This window comes from Dromiciops gliroides, chromosome 3 (genome assembly GCF_019393635.1).
Source record: "Dromiciops gliroides isolate mDroGli1 chromosome 3, mDroGli1.pri, whole genome shotgun sequence".
Classification (NCBI taxonomy): Eukaryota; Metazoa; Chordata; class Mammalia; order Microbiotheria; family Microbiotheriidae; genus Dromiciops; species Dromiciops gliroides.
This window is the reverse complement of record NC_057863.1, coordinates 475699004-475722559: the sequence shown is the minus strand read 5'-3', so window position 1 is coordinate 475722559 and position 23556 is coordinate 475699004. Positions and strand designations below refer to the sequence as shown.

At 38.3% G+C, this 23556-nt stretch overlaps 1 protein-coding gene across 9 annotated transcripts in view; it reads left to right on the top strand.

Annotated features, from left to right (window-relative positions):
- Window positions 1-23556, top strand: part of FRY (FRY microtubule binding protein) — a 570040-nt gene that overhangs the window by 328466 nt on the left and 218018 nt on the right. For all 9 annotated transcript variants that reach the window (XM_043997434.1, XM_043997432.1, XM_043997428.1 and 6 more), the window contains one exon: window positions 8131-8184. In XM_043997434.1, the coding sequence (XP_043853369.1) occupies window positions 8131-8184 (54 nt within the window). The remainder of the gene's footprint in view (window positions 1-8130; window positions 8185-23556) is intronic.

Sequence of the window (23556 nt, the reverse complement as noted above, 5' to 3'; positions counted from 1 at the left end):
AAAAGAACTGGCAAAGGAAATGGCAAACTGCTCAAATATCTTTGCCAAGAAAACCCCAGAAAGGGTCACAAAGAGACAGACATGACTGAAAAGCAACTCAACAACAAAAATCCATGAGACAGGGTATCCCAACTGGTAATGTCATGGAAACATAAAATATTGATACTGATAAATTCCTATTCAGGTTGTTGATATAGTCAGATTGTTGACAGAGAAGGTCTTTTGCTTTCCGTCCTGTTTCCAGCTGGTTTTGTACAATATGCCATTATCCAATAAATATTTGGATATACCTGCTTCTTATGATATAAGTTTTAAAATCTCTTCAGAGGCTGTGGGCTGAGAATACTCTTGTATTTTGCATATTCTTACAGCAAAGACAGAAGGACTTTTTGAATTTTCTGCTCTCTTGACATGATTGTCTTCATCTTTAAACTAGCCTCTACTTCCTTCTCCAGCTCTTTTTATAGATTCAGAAATGGCAAAATATGTATACATAAACACCTGTTTCATTTCCTCTACCCCAGATCTTTTGTAAGGTCAGCCACAGAGGCACTGCCCCACTACCAATCATTTCTAACAGATACTATGTCATTCAGTTTTTAGACACAGAATTTTATAGCAAGTTTCTGGGGAAAATACTCTAATGTACATAAACCTGATGTGTTGAATGTGTTGAAATATCTACTACAATACTAATATATGAACCATTAAAATTAGCACTCTAGCTTATATTGAAAATTAGCCTAATCTTCCCCACTTCTCTGAAGGGCTGAGTTTGTGGGGACAATGGGTATGAAATGAAGATCTCCCTGGGCAAATATGATCTATTTGTATTTGCTTTCTTTTTTAGTTCACTATAAAAAAAAATTTCTTCTTTGATAAATTATTTGTCCATTAAAGATTGATGGAATTACGGAACGCCCATCTTCCAATTAAGACACAATTTTATATTGTCTGGTTATCCACATATTCTTCATGAGTTATATAGATGACTATATAAGAAGCTTTTTAAACAAATCCATACTGTATGGTGAAATTGTTTAAAAAACAAGGCAGAAATCAGTGTCTTTCCTTGGCCCTTTTGAGGTATGTGTGGACACAAAGAGCTTTTGGAATTTTTGTTTTCTTAAGGGGAAGGTGGGCAGAGATTTGAACTCCCTAAGGTGTGAAAAACACAACTGAGACCTGGACTTTTCCTATGAAAATACTGAAAACCTCTACAGTGTTCCAGCAAGAGAAAATAGTTGCATTTATTTGATGGATTCAAACAGCAGTCCTCTTTCATTGGCCAGCAGGGAGGAGATCAACCTCAGAGAAAAGCCCACTGTGTAGGCTAAGAACTAAATCTGGGCTTCCCACATAGAAGTCAAGAAGTTTGCCACCTGGTCCTTCCTGATTTGCAGGAGGTTGAGGAAGTGTGTAAGCAATAAGCCCAGGGACCGTTTACCACTCCCTTAAAGGAGGATTAAAATGTTCAGAATAGAGCTAGTAGAGGGCATTTTGCTTTCCATACCATTTTTCTAAAATGAAGTATTTTAAATTCATTTTGAGAAGAGCAATAAATCTGTGACACTTGACACTATAGCATGGTGGAAATTGCATAGAGGTTTCTTATCTGTTCTTCTGACCTGTGTCCTCTTAAGTTTGATAAAATGATATAAATTGATGTTATTATTTAGGGAGGCATACGTCCAACATAGTAGTTTAATGTATGGAAAACATCTCTTCTTTCTCTACATGTTCCCCTCAAATAGTCTGTGTCCCAGCCAAACAGGTCTACTTTCTCTCTCTTGAGTTCACCACTTCCCTAACTTTGCTCATGCTGATCCTTAGGCTTGGAATGCCCCCTATCTCCATCTCCTCCTGATGATTTGTCCCTTAAATGTTTCCTGTACTATGAAGACTGATACCCTAGGCTAGAAATTCTCTGTCCATCACCTGATTTCATAGCACTTTCATACTCATTAGTCAATTAGTTAATTAGCATTTAGTCCATCTGTCAACAAGCATTTATTGAGTGCCCATTATGTGCCAGACTATGAAAGGTGTGGGATTTTAACAGATTTAAAGGAAACCAGGAAAGATAGGAGGTAATGTTGAGGAAAGAGAAAGTTCCAGGCATGACATGATAGCTGGTGAAAATGCCCCAAGATAGGAGTGTCATAGGCAGGAAACAACAAGGGAGCCAATGTGGCTGGATCACAATACTTGGAGGAGAGTAAGGTATAAGAATACTGGAAAGATAGGCAGGGACCAGTTATGAGGAGTTTATATTTGATTCTGGAAGTAATTGGAAGCCACTGGCATTTATTGAATGGGAGACTATCATGTTTGGATCTGCATTTCAGGAAGATCATTTTGATAGCTGAGTAGAGGATGGGCTAAAACGGGGAGTGATTTGAGACTCATAGACCCACCAGGAAGTCAATAGTCCAGGCATGAAGTGATACAGACCTGCAACAGAGTGGTGGCAGTGTCAGAAGAGGAAAAAGGAACTTATATGACAAAGATACAAATGACAGGACTTGACAAATGATTGGATGAGGGGAGGGATGGGAAAGTAAGAAGTCAGTGACAACCTGGTTGTTAGCCTGAGCATCTGGGAGGACAGTGGTGCTAAGAAACTTTAAAAGAGAGCTTTGAGAGGAAAGAGAATGATTTCAATTTTAGATTTGTTGGGTTTAAAATGTCTACTGCATATCCAGTTTGTGATGTCTAATATGCAGATGGAGATGTGAGACCGGATATCAGGTGACAGGATAGATATGAGAATCATTATCATAGATGTGATAATTCAATCAATGCAAGATAATGAGATCAATGAGTGAAATGGGATAGAGGGAGAGTAGAAGAGGGCCCAGGACAGGGCCTGGAAGGACACCCATGATTTACAGGCATGATTTGGGTGAAGATCCAGCAAAGAAGACAGAGAAAGAACCATCAGAGAAAGGAGAACCAGGACCAAGAAGAGAGTATCAAGGTGAAAAGGGCAATCATCAATGTCACAGGCTATAGAGTTCAAAAAGGATGAAGGCTGAGAAAAGGCCATTAGACATATTAAGAGATCATTGATGACTTTGGAGAGAACAATTTCAAATGAATGATGACAGTGGAAGCCAGACTGCAGATTGTTAAGAAGAGAATGAGAAGAAAGGAAGTGGAGGGACCCTTTGTAGGTAGCAACTTTCTTGTGGAGGATGGTGGGGGGGGGAGGGTAGATAAGGTGATAGTGGCAATGGTTGTGAGGGCTTTTTGAGGACAGAGGAAATTTCAAAATGTTTGTAAACAGTATGGAAGCAACAAGTAGGGAGGGAGAGATTGATATGAAATATTAATATATAATAATGATGAGGGATTATAAAGTGGGAAATTTTCTGGAAAAGATGGGAAGAAATGGGATTGCTTGTGCATCTACAAGGGTTTGCCTTGGCAAGGAGAAGAACTACATCTTCATGTGAAACAGGTATGAAGGAGGAAATAGTCATAAAAAGCATCTGAGGGATATGAGATGAGGAAGAATGGAGAAAAGGGAGCTCTTGGTAAATTGAGTAATCCAAGGCTTCAGTTTGGGAGGGCAGTATTTTTGCTAGGATAAAAAGCAGGGACTTTCAGAGAAGAGAAGAAGAAGAACTAGAAGAAGAAGAACTAAAAGAAGAAGAAGAAAAGAAGTAGTAGTAGTAGTAGTAGTAGTGGTGGTGGTGGTGGTGGTAGTGGTAGTAGTAGAACTTGTTCTCCAAGAGGTCAAGATGGAGAAGGAATGTTGCAAGTGCAAGAGTGATGGCCTGGGAAATAACTGCGATATGAAGGTATTAGAGATCTCAGTGAAGACAACACATAGGGTTTACGGTTGCAAGTCAAGGAGAGCTGGAATTACAGAAGACGATCAGATAAAGGAATTTCAGAGATCTATAAACATGGATATGGAATACTTGAAGGAGATAACATGATCAAAGTTATGACCATTTCTTTGTGTAGCTAGGGTGGAATGAGGGAGTAGATCATGGGAAATGAATAAGTTGGGGAATTGAGAGGTCAGGATACTTATTGGGAGTATCACTATGTATTCTGAAGTCCCCTAGTATATGGACAAGGATTGGGATGGAGAAAAAGACTACAGGCAGGCACTGAACTCAGTGAGGAAGCAAGGAATGTGTCCTGGAAGTCAGTGGACAACAGCCACCAAAATCTTGATTGAGTGACAAATATGGATTGTGTGAACCTCAAAAGGATAGGAGATTATTGACTGCTGGTAGCAGAAGGAGAGCCTGCAAGTGGCAGTGGTAAGCAAGGAATATTCTAACTGTCCTGTCATAACAAGTGAGTCTTGTGTATGAGTGAAAGCACAACCAGTGCTAGAAAGGTGAGCCAGGAAATCTGTCATTAGAAGAGAGTCAGCTTTCAGAGAATGCAGGATGGAGGGTACAAGAAAGCAGAAAAATTAATATTAAAACTAGCTTGTTATCTGTGGAACTGGCATTTATAAAGGGCACAGTGGAAGGGTTGGGTTGCTTCATTTGCTCATTGTTTCTTTTGTGCTAGGCTTTCTTACTAATGAAAGACAATTTCTGCCCTCAAGAAGCTCACATTCTAATGAGAGAAATAGCATGTATGAATCAAAATATAAAAGATAAATCAGACTACATGGGAAATAACCTTAAAGGGAATGGCTCTGCTAACAGGGGAGAATCAGGAAAGATCCTAATAAGTACCTTTCATATTTTAGTTTGTATTATATTTTTAATTTCCATTCTTTTTTCCTCTGAAACATTCCTCCTGAAGTACAACTTCCCTCTCAGATCAATTTCTTCTTTGTGTGTTTCTTCTTTCTAAAGCAGCATTTTCAAGGCCTTCCATGCCTTTCTATTCTCGGTTCTCCCCTGAGTTTCTGACCTGCAACAAGTCCCTGGAGATATCCTCTTTTTTATTCTGAGCTAGGGCAGATCTCTGGATCCAGAGGAAGACCTGGGCTTGGAAGCCATCTTTATATTCAGACAGCCTGTAGTGATAATCTCCCTCAATTTCTTTTTAGTTAAGCTCCTCTCAGACGGAGAGTGGGTGAATGATTCAGAAACTTTTTTTTAAATACCAGAATTAATTTGCTGCACAACTAATATAGGCTAATTACAGTTAAGCAGACTTTCACAAGATTCACTTTCAAAGGAAAGGCTTGGTAGTCAGCCACAAGCTGTTGGTTGGCTCTGGTGTTCCAGTGAAAAAACACCAGGCATTAATAATAAAAATTCGTCTGGCATGTTGGGGGCCATTTACATAAAGTAGGAGTGGTAGGCATTTTTAGCTTATTGATGGGGACGAAAACATCAAGTGGTTGACTTGCCAGGGCAGTCAATGATGAGTGACTTCATGTGCCTGACAGGCATCCCAGTTTTTGTGATGTCTTTGAACTTGATTGTTTTCAAGTAGATTCTTCTGAAAAGAGATACTGGGTGGGCACTGTGCCCTCCCTGAAGACAAAGCAGGTTTTCTGTGGAGCAGTACATTTGTGAGGCCCTAAAGGGTCAGGAGCTGAACGCTGCATCCATGTTTTATTTTCTCCAATTTCCCTCCTGTCACTCAGTGTCTCGTTTCCTTTGGATTACGGCTTCCTTTTCATGCTCAGATCTACTTTTCCAGGTGGCAGTTGGGGTTGAGGGGGAGGCAGGTGATGAGTTTCTTTTTCATGTGGAACCATTTGGAGTTAACAAGCAATTAATAGAAAAAGGAGTTATTTCATGGAGTCAATGTGATACAGTGAGGAAAAAAAGTCAGTGGCTCTGCAGTCAGAGAAGCTGGGTTCCTATCTTCCATCTGATTCTCACTCCCTCTGCAACCTTGGGTAAATCATTGAACCATTCTGGGCCTTAGTTTTCTCATCTGTAAAATGAAGAAGTTGGATTAGATGACCTCTGAGGGCCCTTCCAGCTGTGATCCAATAAACTCAATAATACTCAGTCTAAGCAACAGAATTTAGCTCCTGAACGTTTTGTGTCTGTTTAATTTATTCATATGAATAATATATAGTGGAGAAAGTGAGGTGTGGAATATATTGCCTCCCTAGGTAGTACTCATGTAGCCACCACCCTCCCATATATTCACAGTTGTATGTAGGGGTGAACATAAAATATGTTATTACTCAGAATTCCCTCCCAACCAGTAGCAGGCAATAACTTTTTTGGAGTGGAAAATTTACTCTGTGCCACGCCAATGTCAACATCGTCACCTCTTCTACCATTAGTGTTGGTTCCCAGTCCTAGCCAGACATTCTCATGGCCTGTGGGGAAGACTGAACACTACAGCCTGGGACACTGAGATGGTCTGTGGGTCACCTTTTGCCCATTATTATACAAAGACAACCCAAAAGAATAATTATTTTAAAAGGAGTTCAGGGGGCGGCTAGGTGGCGCAGTGGATAAAGCACCGGCCCTGGATTCAGGAGTACCTGAGTTCAGGTCCGGCCTCAGACACTTGACACTTACTAGCTATGTGACCCCGGGCAAGTCACTTAACCCCAATTGCCTCACTAAAAAAAAAAAAAAAAAAATTAAAAAAAAAAAAAGAGTTCAGGATTGTGACTCAATGGCTAGATATCTAAAACCTATAAAGACAATATTTATTCCCATTAATGAAGGGGTTGAGGACCACCCCTGTCCACTTCCTTGCTTTGCATATTTGGATGTGAATAGCTTCTATCATGGTGTTTTAAATGGCTTGGGAAACTGCATAAAATTAATGCAAAGCTTTCCACTGAACTTGGCAGATAGAAGCAGCTGTGAAACTTGTGCCTCCCTGTGCAGTCAATAACTTGGCTACTTTTCTTTATGACTAAATTTTCATTTCATCTTTCCATCTCCTTTCTGACACCTACCCTGTGGCCATTTTATCCCAATGGGTGATATCTGAGGAGAAAATGTTTATTGGCCCCTGTAAAGAATTATCTTCCTTCTGCATTAACAGATATTTTAAAGACCATATATTAGATCTATTACAGAAGAGGGCAAAGCAGACAAATAGAGCCCCCTTGCACATTCCTAAAGAGTAAAGACATTTTCTTGTTTGGTCTATAACTGCAGGAGGAACAAATTCTATCTTCTAGGGGGGCTCTTTGATCTGTTTGGATGGAACAGCATCCTTTAGGCCATCTACATGAACTCAGACCCTATACTCTGTGAAGGGAAATGAAATAAGCATTTATATAGTGCCTACTGTGTGCCAGGCATTGTGTTAAGCAGTTTTTTACAATGATCTCATTTTATCTTCATAACATCCCTTGGGAGATAGGTGCTATTATTATCTTCATTATCCTATGAGGAAACTTAAAAAAAAAAAACCAGAGGTGAAGTGATTTGCCCAGGGTCACATAGCTAATGTCAAAGTCTGGATTTGAAAAAGAACAATGATGATGATAATAACTAACATTTACAAAGCACTTATTTTGTGCTAAGCACTTTGCAATTATTATTTTATTTGATCCTCAGAACAACCCTGAGAGGTAGGTACTATTAGACTGGATTTTAACTCAGGTCTTCTTGACTCCAGGCCAATCGCATCCACTGTGCCACCTAGCTACCTCATGTGTTACATAATTTATATCTGAGCAAGTAAATCCTGGGCAAATTTAGGTTGTATCTAAATGTTTTTCCCCAAAATGAATTTTAATACAAATGAGAAATGAATTGTCATGAAGTCCCTATTCAAAGAGATAGTCGACTTCCTAAGTAGAAAAAAGAAGTAATAATTTAGAAAAAAAATAGAGTAGAACCCTAAATTATTGTTACACAGATTTGGATATGCTTTTGATCAGAGCAAGGCTCCCAAAGTGTTACTGCATCCAGGATATGCCTCATGTTACCTCCTATCCCAGCAGGCATTATAAAGAGGTCATTTTGTGGTGCTTTTAGATCTGGGTGACCTGGAGTGCCATGTTCACTTTTAGCTCCTTAATCTCTTTCTCTCTTTGTCTGTGACTCTGTCTCTTTCTCTGTCTTTCTTCTGCTTATCTGTCTCTCTTCTCTCCCTCTCTCTCCCTCTGGCTGTCACAGTATTTTACCTGTGCTCAGCAACCATATAAAACACTATAACTATAAAATATCAGTCCCTAATAATAACTTTTATCTGTGTTCTTTTTTTTTTAAGGAAAAGCCATTGACAAAATCTCTTCAGCGAGGAGAAGACCCTCAATTTGATCAAGTAAGTGTATACTATTCTGCAGTGTGTTTCATATTTTTTTAAAAAAAAGGAGAATCCTAGCTGCTCATTTAGTAAGCATGATAATGGGCTTCTATGAACGGCATTGAAATATGATGTCTGATCAATTTTCTCATTTCCAGAGCAGAAGAACTAGAAAATCTGTAGAGATATCCAGGTTAGATCTTTAGAGGATTTAATCCCAAAATTTGTGGATGGCAGAACTAAGGAAGGTTAAAGAACAAATAAAAGAAGATAATGAACTTATTTAATGTCCTAGTATTGGTTAAACTCTAGTGTTGTGAAAAAGCCAAAGATGAATCGGCTTTTAGGTTATGGCTATTGAACCTCTCAGAAGAAGTCATCAGAGGAAGTTAGGGATATTTAATACTTTTATGGATCCACAGTTTTCACTAGTCTGTGTCCTCCTTCCTCTGATTGAGATCATAGTTCCTCTAAACCCTTTCATGTTGGAGATGTTCTTGCCCTTTTTTGGGGTGGTTCCCCCATAAAGTCTCCATAGAAGAGCTCTGTGGCGTACTTGAGACTTTTCTCCCTTCCTTTTGATACCTCAAGGACAATAAACCACTCATGCTTTCCATTAATGTTTTCTATCTCACTACATAACCAATCTCCCTCCCTTTCTGGTTATCCATATACCTTAGAACATCCCAGTATTAATGCTAAAGGAGTTGGCTTGGCTTCTGCCATATTAACCATGTGTTTGTTCAGGGGACCAAATGGATCATAGTTTTCATGTTTCATCCACAAATTAACAAACTCAAAAGAAACACAAAAGAAGAAATTTTGAAAATGAATAGAAAAATAATTAAAATAGAAAATAAAATTTCAAAAATTATGAACAAAACTAAAAATTTGCCCTTAGAATAGACCATCAAAATCATTAAATTCTGAGCTAACCTGATTTTTTTTCAAATGAACAAGATAAACTCATGATAGAGAAGAAAGAAAATAATGATTAGACTAAACTAGACACAATTATATACTCTCATACCTGAGAATTTAAGGGAAATGGTAACCAGCAAAAGTATAAAATAATCATATTAATCAAACATGTTTTAGAAATCTTAAACAGTCCAAACTCAGAAATAAAATTAGTCACTAAGAAATTACCACAAACAAATGAATGAATGAACAAATAGATAAATAATAAATACATGGCTAGATAAATAAATGAATGGATAGATAGATAGATAGATAGATAGATAGATAGATAGATAGATAGATAGATAGATAGATAGATAGATGGATGGATGGATGAATAAATAAATCCTGGTCCAAGTGGATTAACAGTTGAATTCTATCAAATATTTAAAGCACAATTAATAGCTATTCTCTAGATCATCTGGCTCCGTTCCTGGAGTAAATGTCCTCATCACTTCTGGTTCTAAGAATCTCTGGTTTTCTTCAAGGCTGAGGCATCACTATCTATATGAAGCCTTTCCTAGCCCCTCCAACCCCTCATAACTTCCCCTCAAAATAATCTTGTATCTATTTTGTGTTTACCTACATATGAACATGTTAGCTCCTCCTGCTAGAGTAGACTGTTTGACTTTTGGTTTTGTATCTCTGATGACTTAACACAGTGCCTGGCACTTAATAAATGTTTATTGATTGAATATAATGGGGGGATAGAGACAGAGGCAGAGAGAAATTTGCAAATTTTAAAATGCTCTATAAAAGTCATTAGTCTTTATTGACATCCCAATAGTATCCTGAAATACATTATGCAAGTAAATGTCTCTGATATTAAAAAATACTTGATGCTCATAAGCATATATAAGCACTCAGGCAATCTATCTACCAAAGGAAGCAAAAGAAACCTAGGTAGATAAAGGGCTGCACTTAGAATCAGGAAGAACTGATTTTGAATCTTGGCACAAACACTTATTATTAGCTGGGCGATCCTGAGCTAGTCAGAACTTCTTTCAGCCTGATTTCCTTATCTGTAAAACAGGGATTAATAATAGCACCTTCCTCTTGGCATTGTTTTGAAGGTCAAATGAAATAACACATAAAAAGTGCTAAGTGCTTTGCAAACCTTAAAGAACTATATAATGCTAGCTATCATTATTTCTGCTATTATTAGATTGGCTATAAAAGCCAGTTTACTGATATCAAGGGCAGTGATAATTGAAAGACTAAAAACAAGAGCATTATAAGTTAAAGAGAACAACTGTAGAAGGTAGATAGTCTGGCTCCAATAACAGCTTTCCTTATGACAGCCCTAGGAAGACTATAGTTCAAATATTATTATTCCATTTTGCAGATGAGGGGACTGAGGTTCTAAAAGAACCTCGTGATGTCATACTAAAATACTAAGTATTTGAGGTGGGATTTTCATCAAGCTCAGTCTGCCTCTACATCTAGCAATGTGTCAAATCTTCAAAATATTCAAAACCACCAAGTGTCACACTCTATAAACAAGCCTCTGAACAGCTGCCAAATAGCAGCAGCAGCTAAATATGAAAGAACCATGTACTCTGCATGATTAGAGAAAAGCTAACACTTGGGCAGATAAAAGATGACTTGGCCAGAGTAAAGAATTTTTATTATGTTGTTTTTGTCTTTTTTGCTTTAATTTTATTTAAAAATTTGCCTCAATATGCACTGATAATATTGGCCTATAGTTCTCTTTTTCTGCCTTCTTCCTCACTGGTTCAGGTACTATAACCACATTTGTCTCATAAATAAGATTTGGTTGACTGTTTCTTCCTTAATTATTGAGAATTTATGGAGAATAAGTATTAACTGCTTTTTAAATATTTGATAGATTTTGCCCTCTATCCTTCTGGACCATGTTTTTTTTTTGTGGGGTGGGGAGAGGGGAAGAGTTCCTTAATGACTTGTTCAATTTCATTTTCTAATTGGGCTGTTTAATGTCTGTAGTATGTTTTTTAATATAAGTATTTTATATTTTTGTAGGTAACATCTACTTCCTCTAAACTCACAGTTTTAAGTGCATATAATCAGATCTAGTGTTATTCTGTTTTCATTTTTGTTTTGGGGTTTTTTTGCAGGGCACTGAGGGTTAAATGACTTGCCCAGGGTCACACAGCTAGAAAGTGTCAAGTGTCTGAGGCCGGATTTGAACTCGGGTCCTCCTGAATCTAGGGCCAGTGCTTTTATCCACTGTGCCACCTAGCTGCCCCTCAGATCTAGTGTTATTCTAATAATTATTTTTATTTTTTCTCCGTTGTGAGTTTACCTTTTTTTTTTTTAATTTTGGCAATTAGATTTCCTTTTCTTTTTAAAATAAGCTTAGCTAAGGGTTTATTGATTCCTTTAGTGTTTTCTAAGAAGCAGTTTGTGTCTTGTTCGTAATTTCTGTAATTTTTGTTTCTATTGCAATTTTTCTTCTCTCTTTTTCAATATTTCCTTTGTGCTTACTTTAAGTTTGTCAAATTATTGGTCCTCTAGACTTTTTATTTGCACATTCAGTTCATTAATCTTTTCTTTTTCTATTGTGTTAATGTATAGTTTAAAAATATAATTTTCCCTCTGAGAGATGCTTTTTTTTTTGCTGAGTAACAAAAAATTTTGGTTTTATATTCTCATTCCATTCTCTCTCATATGATTCTTGTCTCTCTGATTTGTTCATCAACCACTCATTATTCTGAATAATACTTATTAAATTTCCATTAAGTCTTTATCTTTCACTTACATGTATTAATTTCTATTTTCACTTTATGTTCTATAAAGTATATATTTAATATTTCTGTCTTTTTACATTTATGTATAACTTCTCTGTTTCCTAGAATATGGTTTATTTTTTAGTATTTGTAAGATGCCCGGCACGTAGTAGGCACTCAGTCTAATAGTACCACATGATAGCGAGCATATGTATGATGTTTAATATCCCATTAATAAGATACCATGTCTTTCCAGTTACATGTAGAGATAGTTTTCAACATTTGTTTATATAAGATTTCCAATTTCAAATTTTTCTCCCTCCTTCCCCTCCCTCCCCCCTCCTCTAGACAGGAGGTAATCTGATATAAGTTTTATATATATATATATATATATATATATATATATATATATATACACATATATATACATATATACATACATATATACATACATATATGTGTGTGTATATATATGTATATATATTTTTATATATATATATAATAACATTAAACATATTTTAGCATTAGTCATGTTATAAGAGAAGAATAAGAGCAAAAAAGAGAAACAACAGCACCAAAAACAAAAGAAATAGTATGGTTCAATCAGCATCCATATTCCACAGTTCTTTTTTTTTGTTCTTTTCTGGATTTGGAGAGCCTTTTCTATCATGAGTCCTTTGGAACTCTCTTGTACCATTGTATTGGCGAGAAGAATCTAATCTATCACAGTTGATCAACACATAATGTTGATGATACTGTGTATAATGTTCTTCTGGTTCTGCTGATACCATGTCTTTCAAACCAAACTCCTACAGTACTTTGTTCAGCTCTGTATTTTTTCCTTCTGTTTACAGTATCATATAGGTCTGAGAAAAGAAATCCCAAAGGGGCTACTTTATATAAGTAGAGAAAATAATGAAGAAATTCATTTGAAGGTCTAGAATCTTAAAGGAAATAATGGAAAATGTAGGAATGAAGGAGGAATAGGACTTTGACACCTCAAACAATATTATAATGCAATGATCATCATTAATCTCTGTTGTAAGGAGAGGTTTGCTGAATAGTAGAGTTGGAAATATGGAAATAAATATGTGACCTATATATGCTGTACTCTAAAGATCCTCATCACAACTCACAGATGATGCTGGGACCTCAGAGAAAGCTGCAAAAGTAGAGTTCTAGAGGTATTCCCGAGAATTGGAGGAATTTTGTAATGCCATTGGCTCAAGTCCCCACTGGTGTATTCCCCATCATACCGCAAAGGATTACCAATTGAGATGACCATATTTTAATTAGCTAGCCTTAAGTAGGGTTTTGGGGGGTCGGGGGGTGTGGTTATTTTATCTTACTTCATTTTATAAAGAGGTGTTTACTGAAGTGGAACAGTAAGAACAGTTGATATAAACCTCCCCCCAAAAGTCTGGAACATACTTCCCCACAAGTATATTTAAATTCCTGGATCAAGTGGGCTCAAGCTTTGAAAACATGTGGCAAAGGGGTAACTCACAGTTCCTTGTTGCTGGAAGTTCTTTTCTCCATTTATGGGGCTCACTACACTTCAGCATGTGACTAGTCTGTTTTTGGCTCCAAATGCCAACACTGCTGTCAACTTATCTGAAAGTGCCACTGGGAACCAGTGGGAAGAAAGAGAGTCCAACATCCTGTAGACCTGTCAAAACTTCCAAGGCTGAAACTTAGTCTTCTCCTTCCCCTTCTCCTATCACACCTCTGTGGCTCTTTCTCAAGGGGCTTAGCCAGGAGGCCATACTCACCCCAATTTCTGGCATTCTTTGATTCCATCTAACTTGATGCTTTATGTAGGACCAATAAGCTGTAACTAAATCCCTCAATCAGTTAAAATAGACATCCTGTCTAATATTGCCTCACTTTATCTGAAGGCTTTCAATGATCTTTCATACCTAGTTCAAGTCTCATGATTGATTGCTTGTTGAAGACATGTTCTCACCCGTAAATGTATCAGACCTAAAATAATGGTGGGGTGATTTTGACACCACCCTAACAAATGTGATGTAAAAACAAAAGATATCAATGAAACTCAACATTAAGAACAAAAGAATGTATGATAATAGATACATCTAATTACTTTTTTTTGATGGGATCACTAGACTAATCACTAATTCAGGTATAGCTTACTCCTAGAACCAGGTACCCCACATCTCTCAGGGGTCTGGGGTAGTGATGACAAACTCAAAAACAGGGGCCACTAAATGTTACATAAGGATCCAGGTGGGTGCACGTTAATTTAGAAAACCACATATTAACATCATCTATGTTCTTTGGTATTTTATTTCGTTAAATATCTCCCAATTACATTTTAATCTTGTTCCTGCCCCCGAGGCCGTATGTTTGATACCTCTATTTTATGGTACTCTGAGAGATTTCTGAGGTCTCTCTCCTCTATTGTTGTCAACTCAAATGCCTACTACCTGTGCTTCATCACTAACCACATCCTAGTGACTGTTGTTATTAATTCATTTCAATTGTATCCAAATTTTCATGACTACATTTAAGAGTTTTCTTGGCAGAGATACTGGAGTGGTTTGCCATTTCCTTCTACAGCTCATTTTACACATGAGGAACTGAGGTAAACAGGGTTAAATGACTTGGCCAGAGTCACACAGCTAGTAAGTGTCTGAGGCCAGATTTGAACTCAGGAAGATGAGTCTTCCTAACTCCAGGCTTGGTCCACTATCCACTGCACCACCTAGCTACCAGTTCCATTCAATCACTTAATATAAATTATATTTTACAATTATATATTTATTTTAAAGAAGTATTAAGAACAAAGATATGAACACTTCCCCTTGGAAAGCTCAGAGACATACCCTTCCCCACTTCTCTGGGAGTTATAGATGCTAAACTTAATTCAATTCTTATATAATGTTAGTCCCACCAAGTGGATGGTATGCTATTACTAATGGATGAATGCTCATCTCAGCTTCTGTTGACCTGTGTCCACAAGGTCACTCCCAAAAGTCACTCTTCGCTCCTCTGGGCGGATATGCTGGACAACAAAACTTGGTCTGGACCCTTAACTCCAAGATTCCTTAGGTACCCTCTTGCCTTTTTTTTTTTTAATTTACAAGGTTGGAGACTCCACTCTCATCATCTAGAATAGAAAAATAACAAACACAGGCCCAGGATCGAGCCCTATTTCTCAGGGTCTGCTGACCTTATGAAGACTTATCTTTGGAATTCTGCCATCAGTGGAGTCCAACAATGAACAGAGTAGCTGAAAAGACTGAGGCCCTTAAGAGAAACGTGGAGGAAACCAGCTAAGGTCAATCAGTAAGCCTTCTATCCACTATGTGGCTAATAGACTGGAACCAGTTACAAAATGAACACTCCATGCACTCTCCGAAGTCTCTTCAAAGTACTTACTTCCCTTACACATCATTGTGACTCCTAAAAGTTAACTCCTCGGCTTTCCCAGGAGAGATGCTCTCCAAGGCACTCTGTAAATTTTCCACAACTGCATCACACAGAAAAAGCCATAGATATAGCTTACCTATATTTCAGTGAAACATTTGATATCTTTCATGCTGTTTTCACGGATAAGAGGGAAGAGTATAAGCTTTATAATAGTATAATTCTGTGGATTTTAAACTGGTTAAATGACCAAAGAGTAGCTTTAATGGTTTGATTTCAGCTTGGAATAATAATATTATAATGTTTTCTCATTTGATTTGAAAGGAGGTCTCTCCCTGTTGGTGGGATTATATAACCTCCGAGCTGCCTTCCAACTCTCAGGTTCCAAGATTCTTGGAAAATGAGATGATCTCTTAAATCCCTTTCAACACTAAATCCTATCATCCTGTAAAAATCAAGAATAATACGTCATGGAAACTAAGAGGAGGTAAAGTATTGGAAGAAATAGGGAGTGATCAGGCTTATGAAATGCTTCAGAGAGGGCAAGGAAAATGAAGACCGAGAAAATACCACTGAAATCAGCAATGAGAAAGTCTTTGGTGGTGGTGAAACCTGGGTCAGATTGTCCAAACTGATGCCAAATGAAGAAAGCAGAACAAGAACAATTTGTACAGTGATGACAAAATTGTAGATAGAAACAACTTTGAAACACTTAAGACTTCTAAGCCATGCAATGACCAACTACAGTTTTTGAAGACTCATGATGAAGCATGTTACCCACCTCCTGACAGTCAATAAACTTTTATTAAGTACCTCCATTGAGCCAGGCACTGTGTTAAGCACTGGGAATACAAATAAAAACAAGAGTCTCTCCCCTCAAGGAGCTTACAATCTATCAGGAGAAGACAGTTCACAAAAGGAAGCCAAAAGGTGAGGAGAGAAGGGAGAGGAGTGCATGATGAAGAGTTCTGTGCAAGTCTAAACCTAGTGTACCAACTGGAAAGGGGGATAAAAACTGCATCCTGGAGCCCATGGCCCTGCCCTCCAATCAAAGACTCCAATCAGAGGGGAAGTGGCTGCTGATGAGATGTGAGTACCAGGGCAGATTCAGTCATGCAGCATAATGAGATTTCCCATTGATGAGTATCCTGAGGAAGGAAGGCATAATGGAGAGTTCCAAAGAAGTCCAAAAGCAGTGGAGCTGATGGGAAATGGACGATGGACTCTAGGTGCAGAATTTTTTTTTATCTTCTTTTTTTTAATTATTATTATTTTTCTTTTTTTTTTAATTTAGGTGCAGAATTTTAAATGTGTAGATTTGGGGGTATGCGGATGTTTACACTCCCTCACACTTCCACACCTATATGTATGTATGTATATATATGTATATATATATATGTGTGTGTGTGTGTATATGTACACACACATACATATACACATATATAGCTATATCTATACACATATAAATATACATGCATATATACATCTGTATTAATGCATATATACACATGTTCACATATATTTGGACATGGCCAACGTGGGAATTTGTTGTTCTAGTATAAAGAGGGTCTGGAGTATGTGCCAAACACCATTACATTTGACTATGCATGTTTGTTACAAGTATTTTGTTTTTCTTTTTTCTGTTTTTTTTAATCAATGGGGGTAGGTGCGAGGAAAAGAAAATCAATTGCTATTAATTGAAAAACTAAAATTTAATAAAAAACATTTCTTAAAAAGAAACTTACTGGTGACCTTTGGGACTGCTGTTTCAATGGTGTAACTGCTAATTGACATGTAAAACATATTTTTGTTAGATATTTAGATTGGTGTTAAATAGTGCCTGCAGCCTGCACATCTGTGCTTTATGATGATTGGCAGAGCTTAAATACACAAGGGGTGGGTAAGAATATGCTCACTGTATTTGCAGAGCTATACCTATAATTGCAAGAGCAGAGCTGAGCTTACAGCTGTATCTTCAGATTCTCTGCCCTTTTTTTTTCTAATCACAGGTAGATTTTTCTAGTGCTCAAGCATAACTGTCCTTATCCTTTTATGTGCAATATGGTCTTCAAGCCACAGCAGAAAAATGAAGGGAGTGTCACTAATAGTTTGGTGAGAGGCTACTCTCCAGGTCTGGAACATCTGGTCACTTTTATTTTATTTATTTGTTTGTTTATTTATTTATTACTATTATTGTTATTATTATTATTATGCCTTTTACAGCACTTTAAGATTTTCAAAGTGCTTTACAAATATAATCTCCTTTTATCCTCACAATAACCCTGAGAGGTAGGTACTGTTATTATCACCATTTTACAGATGACGGAGAATAAGGTTTAGTGACTTGCTTAGGTTCACAGAACTGGTTAAGTGTCCGAGGTCAATTTGAGTCCACCTCCAGCATTCCATCCACTATAGTACTCAAGTGGAAGAATTCCTACCAATCTCTTTTCACTCCTCCAAGTTCAGTAATTGGGATGCCTGGTTCCCTGGCCTGAATTCTTCAGTGATGCAGCTCAGCAATTCAGAGAAAACCCAGGTGTCTTATAGGGAGGTGTGATATCTCCAGCAATCTCACTGATTTCTTATCTCTGTTGTCAGAGGCAAGGGAAGCCCTAAGGATTGGCTAGTGAGAATCCATGGACTATAACAGAGGTCTGGATATTTCTAGCATGATTTTTGGCATAGAATAATTCTAGAAAATGGGCACAGACTGGGGTGGCAGGCAGGAAGAGTCATGTGTAGAACAGAGACAATCTGTCACCTACAAGGCTTATGACTCTTCAGAGAGGCTCCAAAATGAAGATTTTTCAGACTGTCACAACTGTTTTCCTGCCTTTCTTTTTTAAAGATACGGAACAACACTATCTAGCCTTTTCTCGATGACTCAGGATTATCATTAGGGACATCATTTATTGCACTGGGCTGAAATACTGTGATGCTCTTGGGGGCTATTAAGGTCTATACAGCTGTTGGCCCCTCTGGTAAATAACCTCAGGCTGCTGTATTTTTATAGTTCTGTGCCTGCTTTTTATAGGTCTCTCTTCTCCTTTAGTGTTGGCTGTCATTCTTCAGTGTTGTAAAAGTGTCTGTCTCTAAAGGGCACCTTCTTCCCTCCTCCCCACCCAACCCCCACCATCCACACTAATGTGCTGTTTCTGATCTTCTGAAGGCTGAGGAAATAGATAACCAAGCTTGTTAGAATTGCTTATAAAATGATGTTGCTGATATCAATCAAGTCTGCAGATATATTTTGAAGCTCTGCTATGTAACGGTCATTGTGCCAGGTGCTGGAAAATGTGGTAAAAAAATTAAGGTTTTTAACTAAAATTTAACCGCCAGTTTTTGAAGGACCGCCCTTTCGGGGAGGAGACCATGACGAACAGCCACACGCCTGCTGCTGCCCAGGAGAGTGTGGCCGAGCATGCGAGATTTCCAGGACTCGAGCTTAAAAATAAGGAGAGAACGGAAGTGTTCTCTCACTCTCAGCACACACATGCTGGCTCAGGTTTGATGGGGTGTGGCATGTTAGGGTGATTGGCTCTGGTCCTCAGTGGCAGCACGCGCTTGACGCCTGAGAGGTAGCTTTGGGATTCGGTGAGTTTTATAAAAGAATATAGACTAAGCTTAGATCTAAGACTATTCATTTGTATTTCTACTTTACTATTTCCCTAATCAGTATCACCTGTTTGTTGGCTAATTGATTCCCAAACAATAAAAGCTAATTAAAGCTCAGAGGTTTCTTTCTCTTACTGGTATGAGAGATATATAAGGGAAAGGTTAAAGGGGAGTTTAATGCTCTTATATCCAATTTTAAATCTCACAAAAGGATATAGAGCATTGTAAGATAGTCCCTGTCCCCAAGATGCTGATAGCCTATTTAGGGAAAAAAGAGACAAAGTCATGAAAGTAAATAACAGCGGAAGCTTTAGTTAAGAGTTCAGGATTACAAAAGGAGAGATGCCACAAGGAAGTGTGTGATTAATTGCCAACTGAAAGTGTAAACAGCTAGATGCTATAATAATTCAGGAGGAGGAAATTCATCAAGCTAAGGCAGTTTGTATGCTGACTTAGGGTAAAGGTGTTTATAGAATTTGTACAGATGTCCACCTTCACTCTCCATTTCATTTTGTACTTCATGCAGTTACCAGAATATTCTTTCTTTCTTTCTTTCTTTCTTTCTTTCTTTCTTTCTTTCTTTCTTTCTTTCTTTCTTTCTTTCTTTCTTTTTTTTTTGGTGAAGCAATGAGGGTTAAGTAACTTGCCAAGAGACACACAGCTAGTGTCAAGTGTCTGAGGTCAAATTTGAACTCAGGTCCTCCTGAATCCAGGGCTGCTGCTTTATTCACTGAGCCACCTAGCTGCACTGTACCACCCCCCCTCGCCAATTACATTTTAATCTAGTTTAGGCTGCATAGTCAACACCTTTGATCTATCTCTCACCATCCCTGGAAAAGAATCCTCTCTCTACAGGTGACCTGTAAATCTCCAGGAAGAGGGAACTCACTACCTTCCAAGGTAGTCTCTTCCCTCTCACACTCTATTCTGCATCTGATGCTCCACTTGGTTTCAAATCCATGGAACACGTACCCCTTAGTCTCCCCATTGTTTTTCTGTCTTCTTTTATGTGTCATCTCCTTTCATTAGATTATAAACTCCTTGAGGGCAGGGACCAGATTTCTTTTTATTAATTGTATCCCTATCGGTTAACACAGGCAGCCAGGTGGCTCAGTGGATAGAACACAGGAAGACTCATCTTCTGAGTTCAAATCTGGCCTCAAGACATTCTGTGACCCTGAACAAGTCACTTAACTCCATTTGCATTAGTTTCATCATCTGTAAAATGAACCGAAGGAAAAAGCAAACCACTCCAGTATATTTGCCCCCCCCAAAAAAAGCCACAACACATACACTTGCACACACAACTTGGGGTCATGAAGAGTCAGAATGAAAAACAACTCATCAGCAACAAAGCAGTTAGTTTTATTGCCTGGCATATAGTGCCTAGCACATAGTAGGTACTTAATAAATGTGGATTGGATTGGATTTAAATTCCTTTGACATTCAAAACCTTCCAGAATCTGGCAACACCTTGCCTTTCCAGAGTCTTCTCATATCATGTACATTTTATACTCCAGCCAAACTGAACCACTCTCTAACCTGCTGAACATGCATTCAACTCTTTTGTGTCTTTCTCTCCACAACTAAAAAGGAAAGGGAGACACTGCTGCTCAAGCACCCTGATCCAAGTCTCAGAATCTCCCAAGCATTATAGTGGTCAGGGGAGTCCAGGGCCACTAATACAGGGGAGTTTTCGTGGTTTGAGTATATTTTAGCTCAGAGGTACTTGTTTATCTGATGTTCTTTCCTGTGTTTGGAATACCTTCCCCTCTGATGACCAGTTGAAATCCTGCTCAGACTTAAAGTTCAGGCCACATGCCCCCTCATTCATGAAATCTTCCCTGATCCTCTCTGGTTGGTAATCATCTTCCCCCTAAAACTCAGCAGAGCATTTAATTTAGCAACTTTCCAATGTATTTATTATACTGTAAGCCACATAAGGGCAGGGACTATGTCATATCACAGTATTTCACTTCTTCTGGTGCCTAGAACAATGTACTGCATTCAGCAGGCACTTAAATGGTTTTTGAATGAATGGTGGAGCAGAGAAAGGATGGCATTCTGCATGAGGATACAAAAGCACTGTGGTAAAAAATATGAAAGGTTTTTAACAGTCGGTTAGGATAACTGAAAGACGCCAGTTTTTGAAGGACCACCCTTTTGGGGAGGAGACCAACAGTCCGCCTGCTGCGCACGTCAGACGGCCTGCGATGCACTTGACTTCCGGGGTGGAGAGAACAGAAGTGGGGCTTTTTGCCGGCTTGGCAGGGGCTCCTGACTGTGCGGCACGGATGGTCTCGCTCTCTCCAAAGGTGGCCTTTAGGTTTGGGTGAGTTTTTATAAGGAATATAGACTAAGCTTAGACTTAAGACGATTTGTATTGTTTCTACTTTCCTATCCTTCTAATCAACATCACCTTGTGACTACCATAACAATAAAACATTTACTAGTCTGGGAGATAAATTAAGAGAAAGGTTAAGTAGGGGAGATTTATGATCTAATATCCAATTTTTAATCTCACAGCACAAAGGTTGAAAAGTTCAAAGGAAAATGAATAAAATAACATAGCTGGACTAGTGAGTTTCTACAGAGGAGTGATAGAAAAATAATGCTAGAAAGATAAATTAAGAACACATTCAATTAAATTCAATAAATATTTATTAAGTGCCTACTTGTGGTAAGTGCTAGAGATACAAATAAGAGAAAAACTATCCCTGCCCCTCAAGAAGCTTACAATCGAATAGAAAAAGACAATGAACAAAAGGAAACTGGAAAATGGTGAGAGTGGGGTGCAGCATGGGATACCCAGCATCTTGTTCTGTGGAGCTGAGACCAGGCAGAGCTGCAAATGGAAAACAGTGAGGGGCAAAGTGTAGGTTCTGCCCTCTGTAAAGGAAGGCACTGAGTAAAATTTAATGCTCCACCCTCCAAGCCTCCAATCAGAAGGGAGAGCAGGTTGAGGGAGGTGGGAAGATGTTGAGCATCCATGGCTAAGTGAGCAGCAAGTTGATGAGATCTGAAATGATCAGTTTATACTGGGAGGGGCATGTTGAGTTGAAACCAAGCAAAGCTGCAGATAGAAAGTAAACATATATGTGTGTATTTATATAGAGACACATATATTTATTTATACATAGGCACACCCACATATGTGTGTCTATGTATGGAACAGTTGAAACTGAGAATTATCTTACCCAGCATAGCCTTATTCAATGGTTCCATGGAGATAAGACCATTCAGTTTATGCTGAGTTGGGGGAGGAGCTGAGATCTTGTTTTAAGTGAAGGTATCAGTAACACTTTGTCCTCCAAACATGATCTCAAAATGTCCAGAGACCAAAGAACTCATTTCCTGGATGTGGCCAAGTAGATCAGAAGGCAACCGTGTGCATAGAACAGCAATCAAATAGAGGGGGAGAGAGAAAACCAGGGGAGAGAGCTGAAACAGTTGTTTGTCCTTCATTTTTGAAGAGGACCAGTGACATTATGGGTGATGTCTTATGCCTGACCTGGATTTAAGGGCGGCAGAGTTGTACAGAGTCATCAGCCTCACTCTCTCTCTTTCTGAATCATTGCTGTCCAGTGGCAGGACAAAAGTCAAAATGACTACATTCCCAATATGATTAATTGTGCAGCCAAAAAAAGGTAATGCAACCTTGGATTTCATTAAGACGGCTTCCAGGAACAAGTTGATAATTCCACTGTACCCTGCCATGCTCTGACCACATCTGGAGTATTTAGTTTCATTCTTGCCACCACATATTTGGAAGGCCATTGATAAATTGGAATATATCCAAAAGAGAATAACCAGGATGGTCAGAGGTTTTGGGTCCAGGTCACTTAAGGATGGGTTGAAAGAAATGGTGGTGTTTAATGTAGTAAAGATTCAGGAAACAACAGCTGTCATCAGGTACTTAAAAGCCTATTTATTATATGGAAAAGGAAGTAAGTCTGATAGGCTCCAGAGGACAGAACTAGAAGCAATAAGTAGAAGATGCAAAGGGGCAGATTTAGACCCAACTTAAGGAAAAACTTCCGAATGGATATTCTATAAAGAAATTGAATGCATTGCCTCAGGAAGTATTGGGCTCCCCTTGATCAGAGGTCTTCAAGAAAAGACTGGATGACCACTTTTCAGATGTGTTAGAATGAGGATTCTTTTGTTTTGTTTTTGCAGGGCAATGAGGGTTAAGTGACTTGCCCAGGGTCACACAGCTAGTAAGTGTCAGCTGTCTGAGGCTGGATTTGAACTCAGGTTCTCCTGAATCCAGGGCTGGTGCTTTATCCACTGCACCACCTAGCTGTCCCAGAATGAGGATTCTTTTTTGGATATGAATTAGACTAGTTGGTTACAACAATACATTCTAGCATCAAAAACCAGTGATTCTGTTGCTCTGCTTGTGCTTATTTTGGGTGAGCATTTAATCTCTGATGCATGGAGCTATACCTACTTCCCTAACTTCCCTACCTAGGCAACTAACACAGTTGGAGAGAAGGGATAGAAGGAAAAACAGAGGATCAAGGCTATTTAATTATGTGTCTGCCATTTTTCAGTGTGCCATAAAAGTTTGTATCTCCAAAGCATTTGATTCATCGGCAAAGTTAATACTTCAACAGCCTAGAACATACAAAGAATATTTTAAAATTTCAGTTGGTGATACCTTATTCAGCAGGGAAGAGCGTAGTTCCTTTTCTAGAAAGTAGAAACTTTG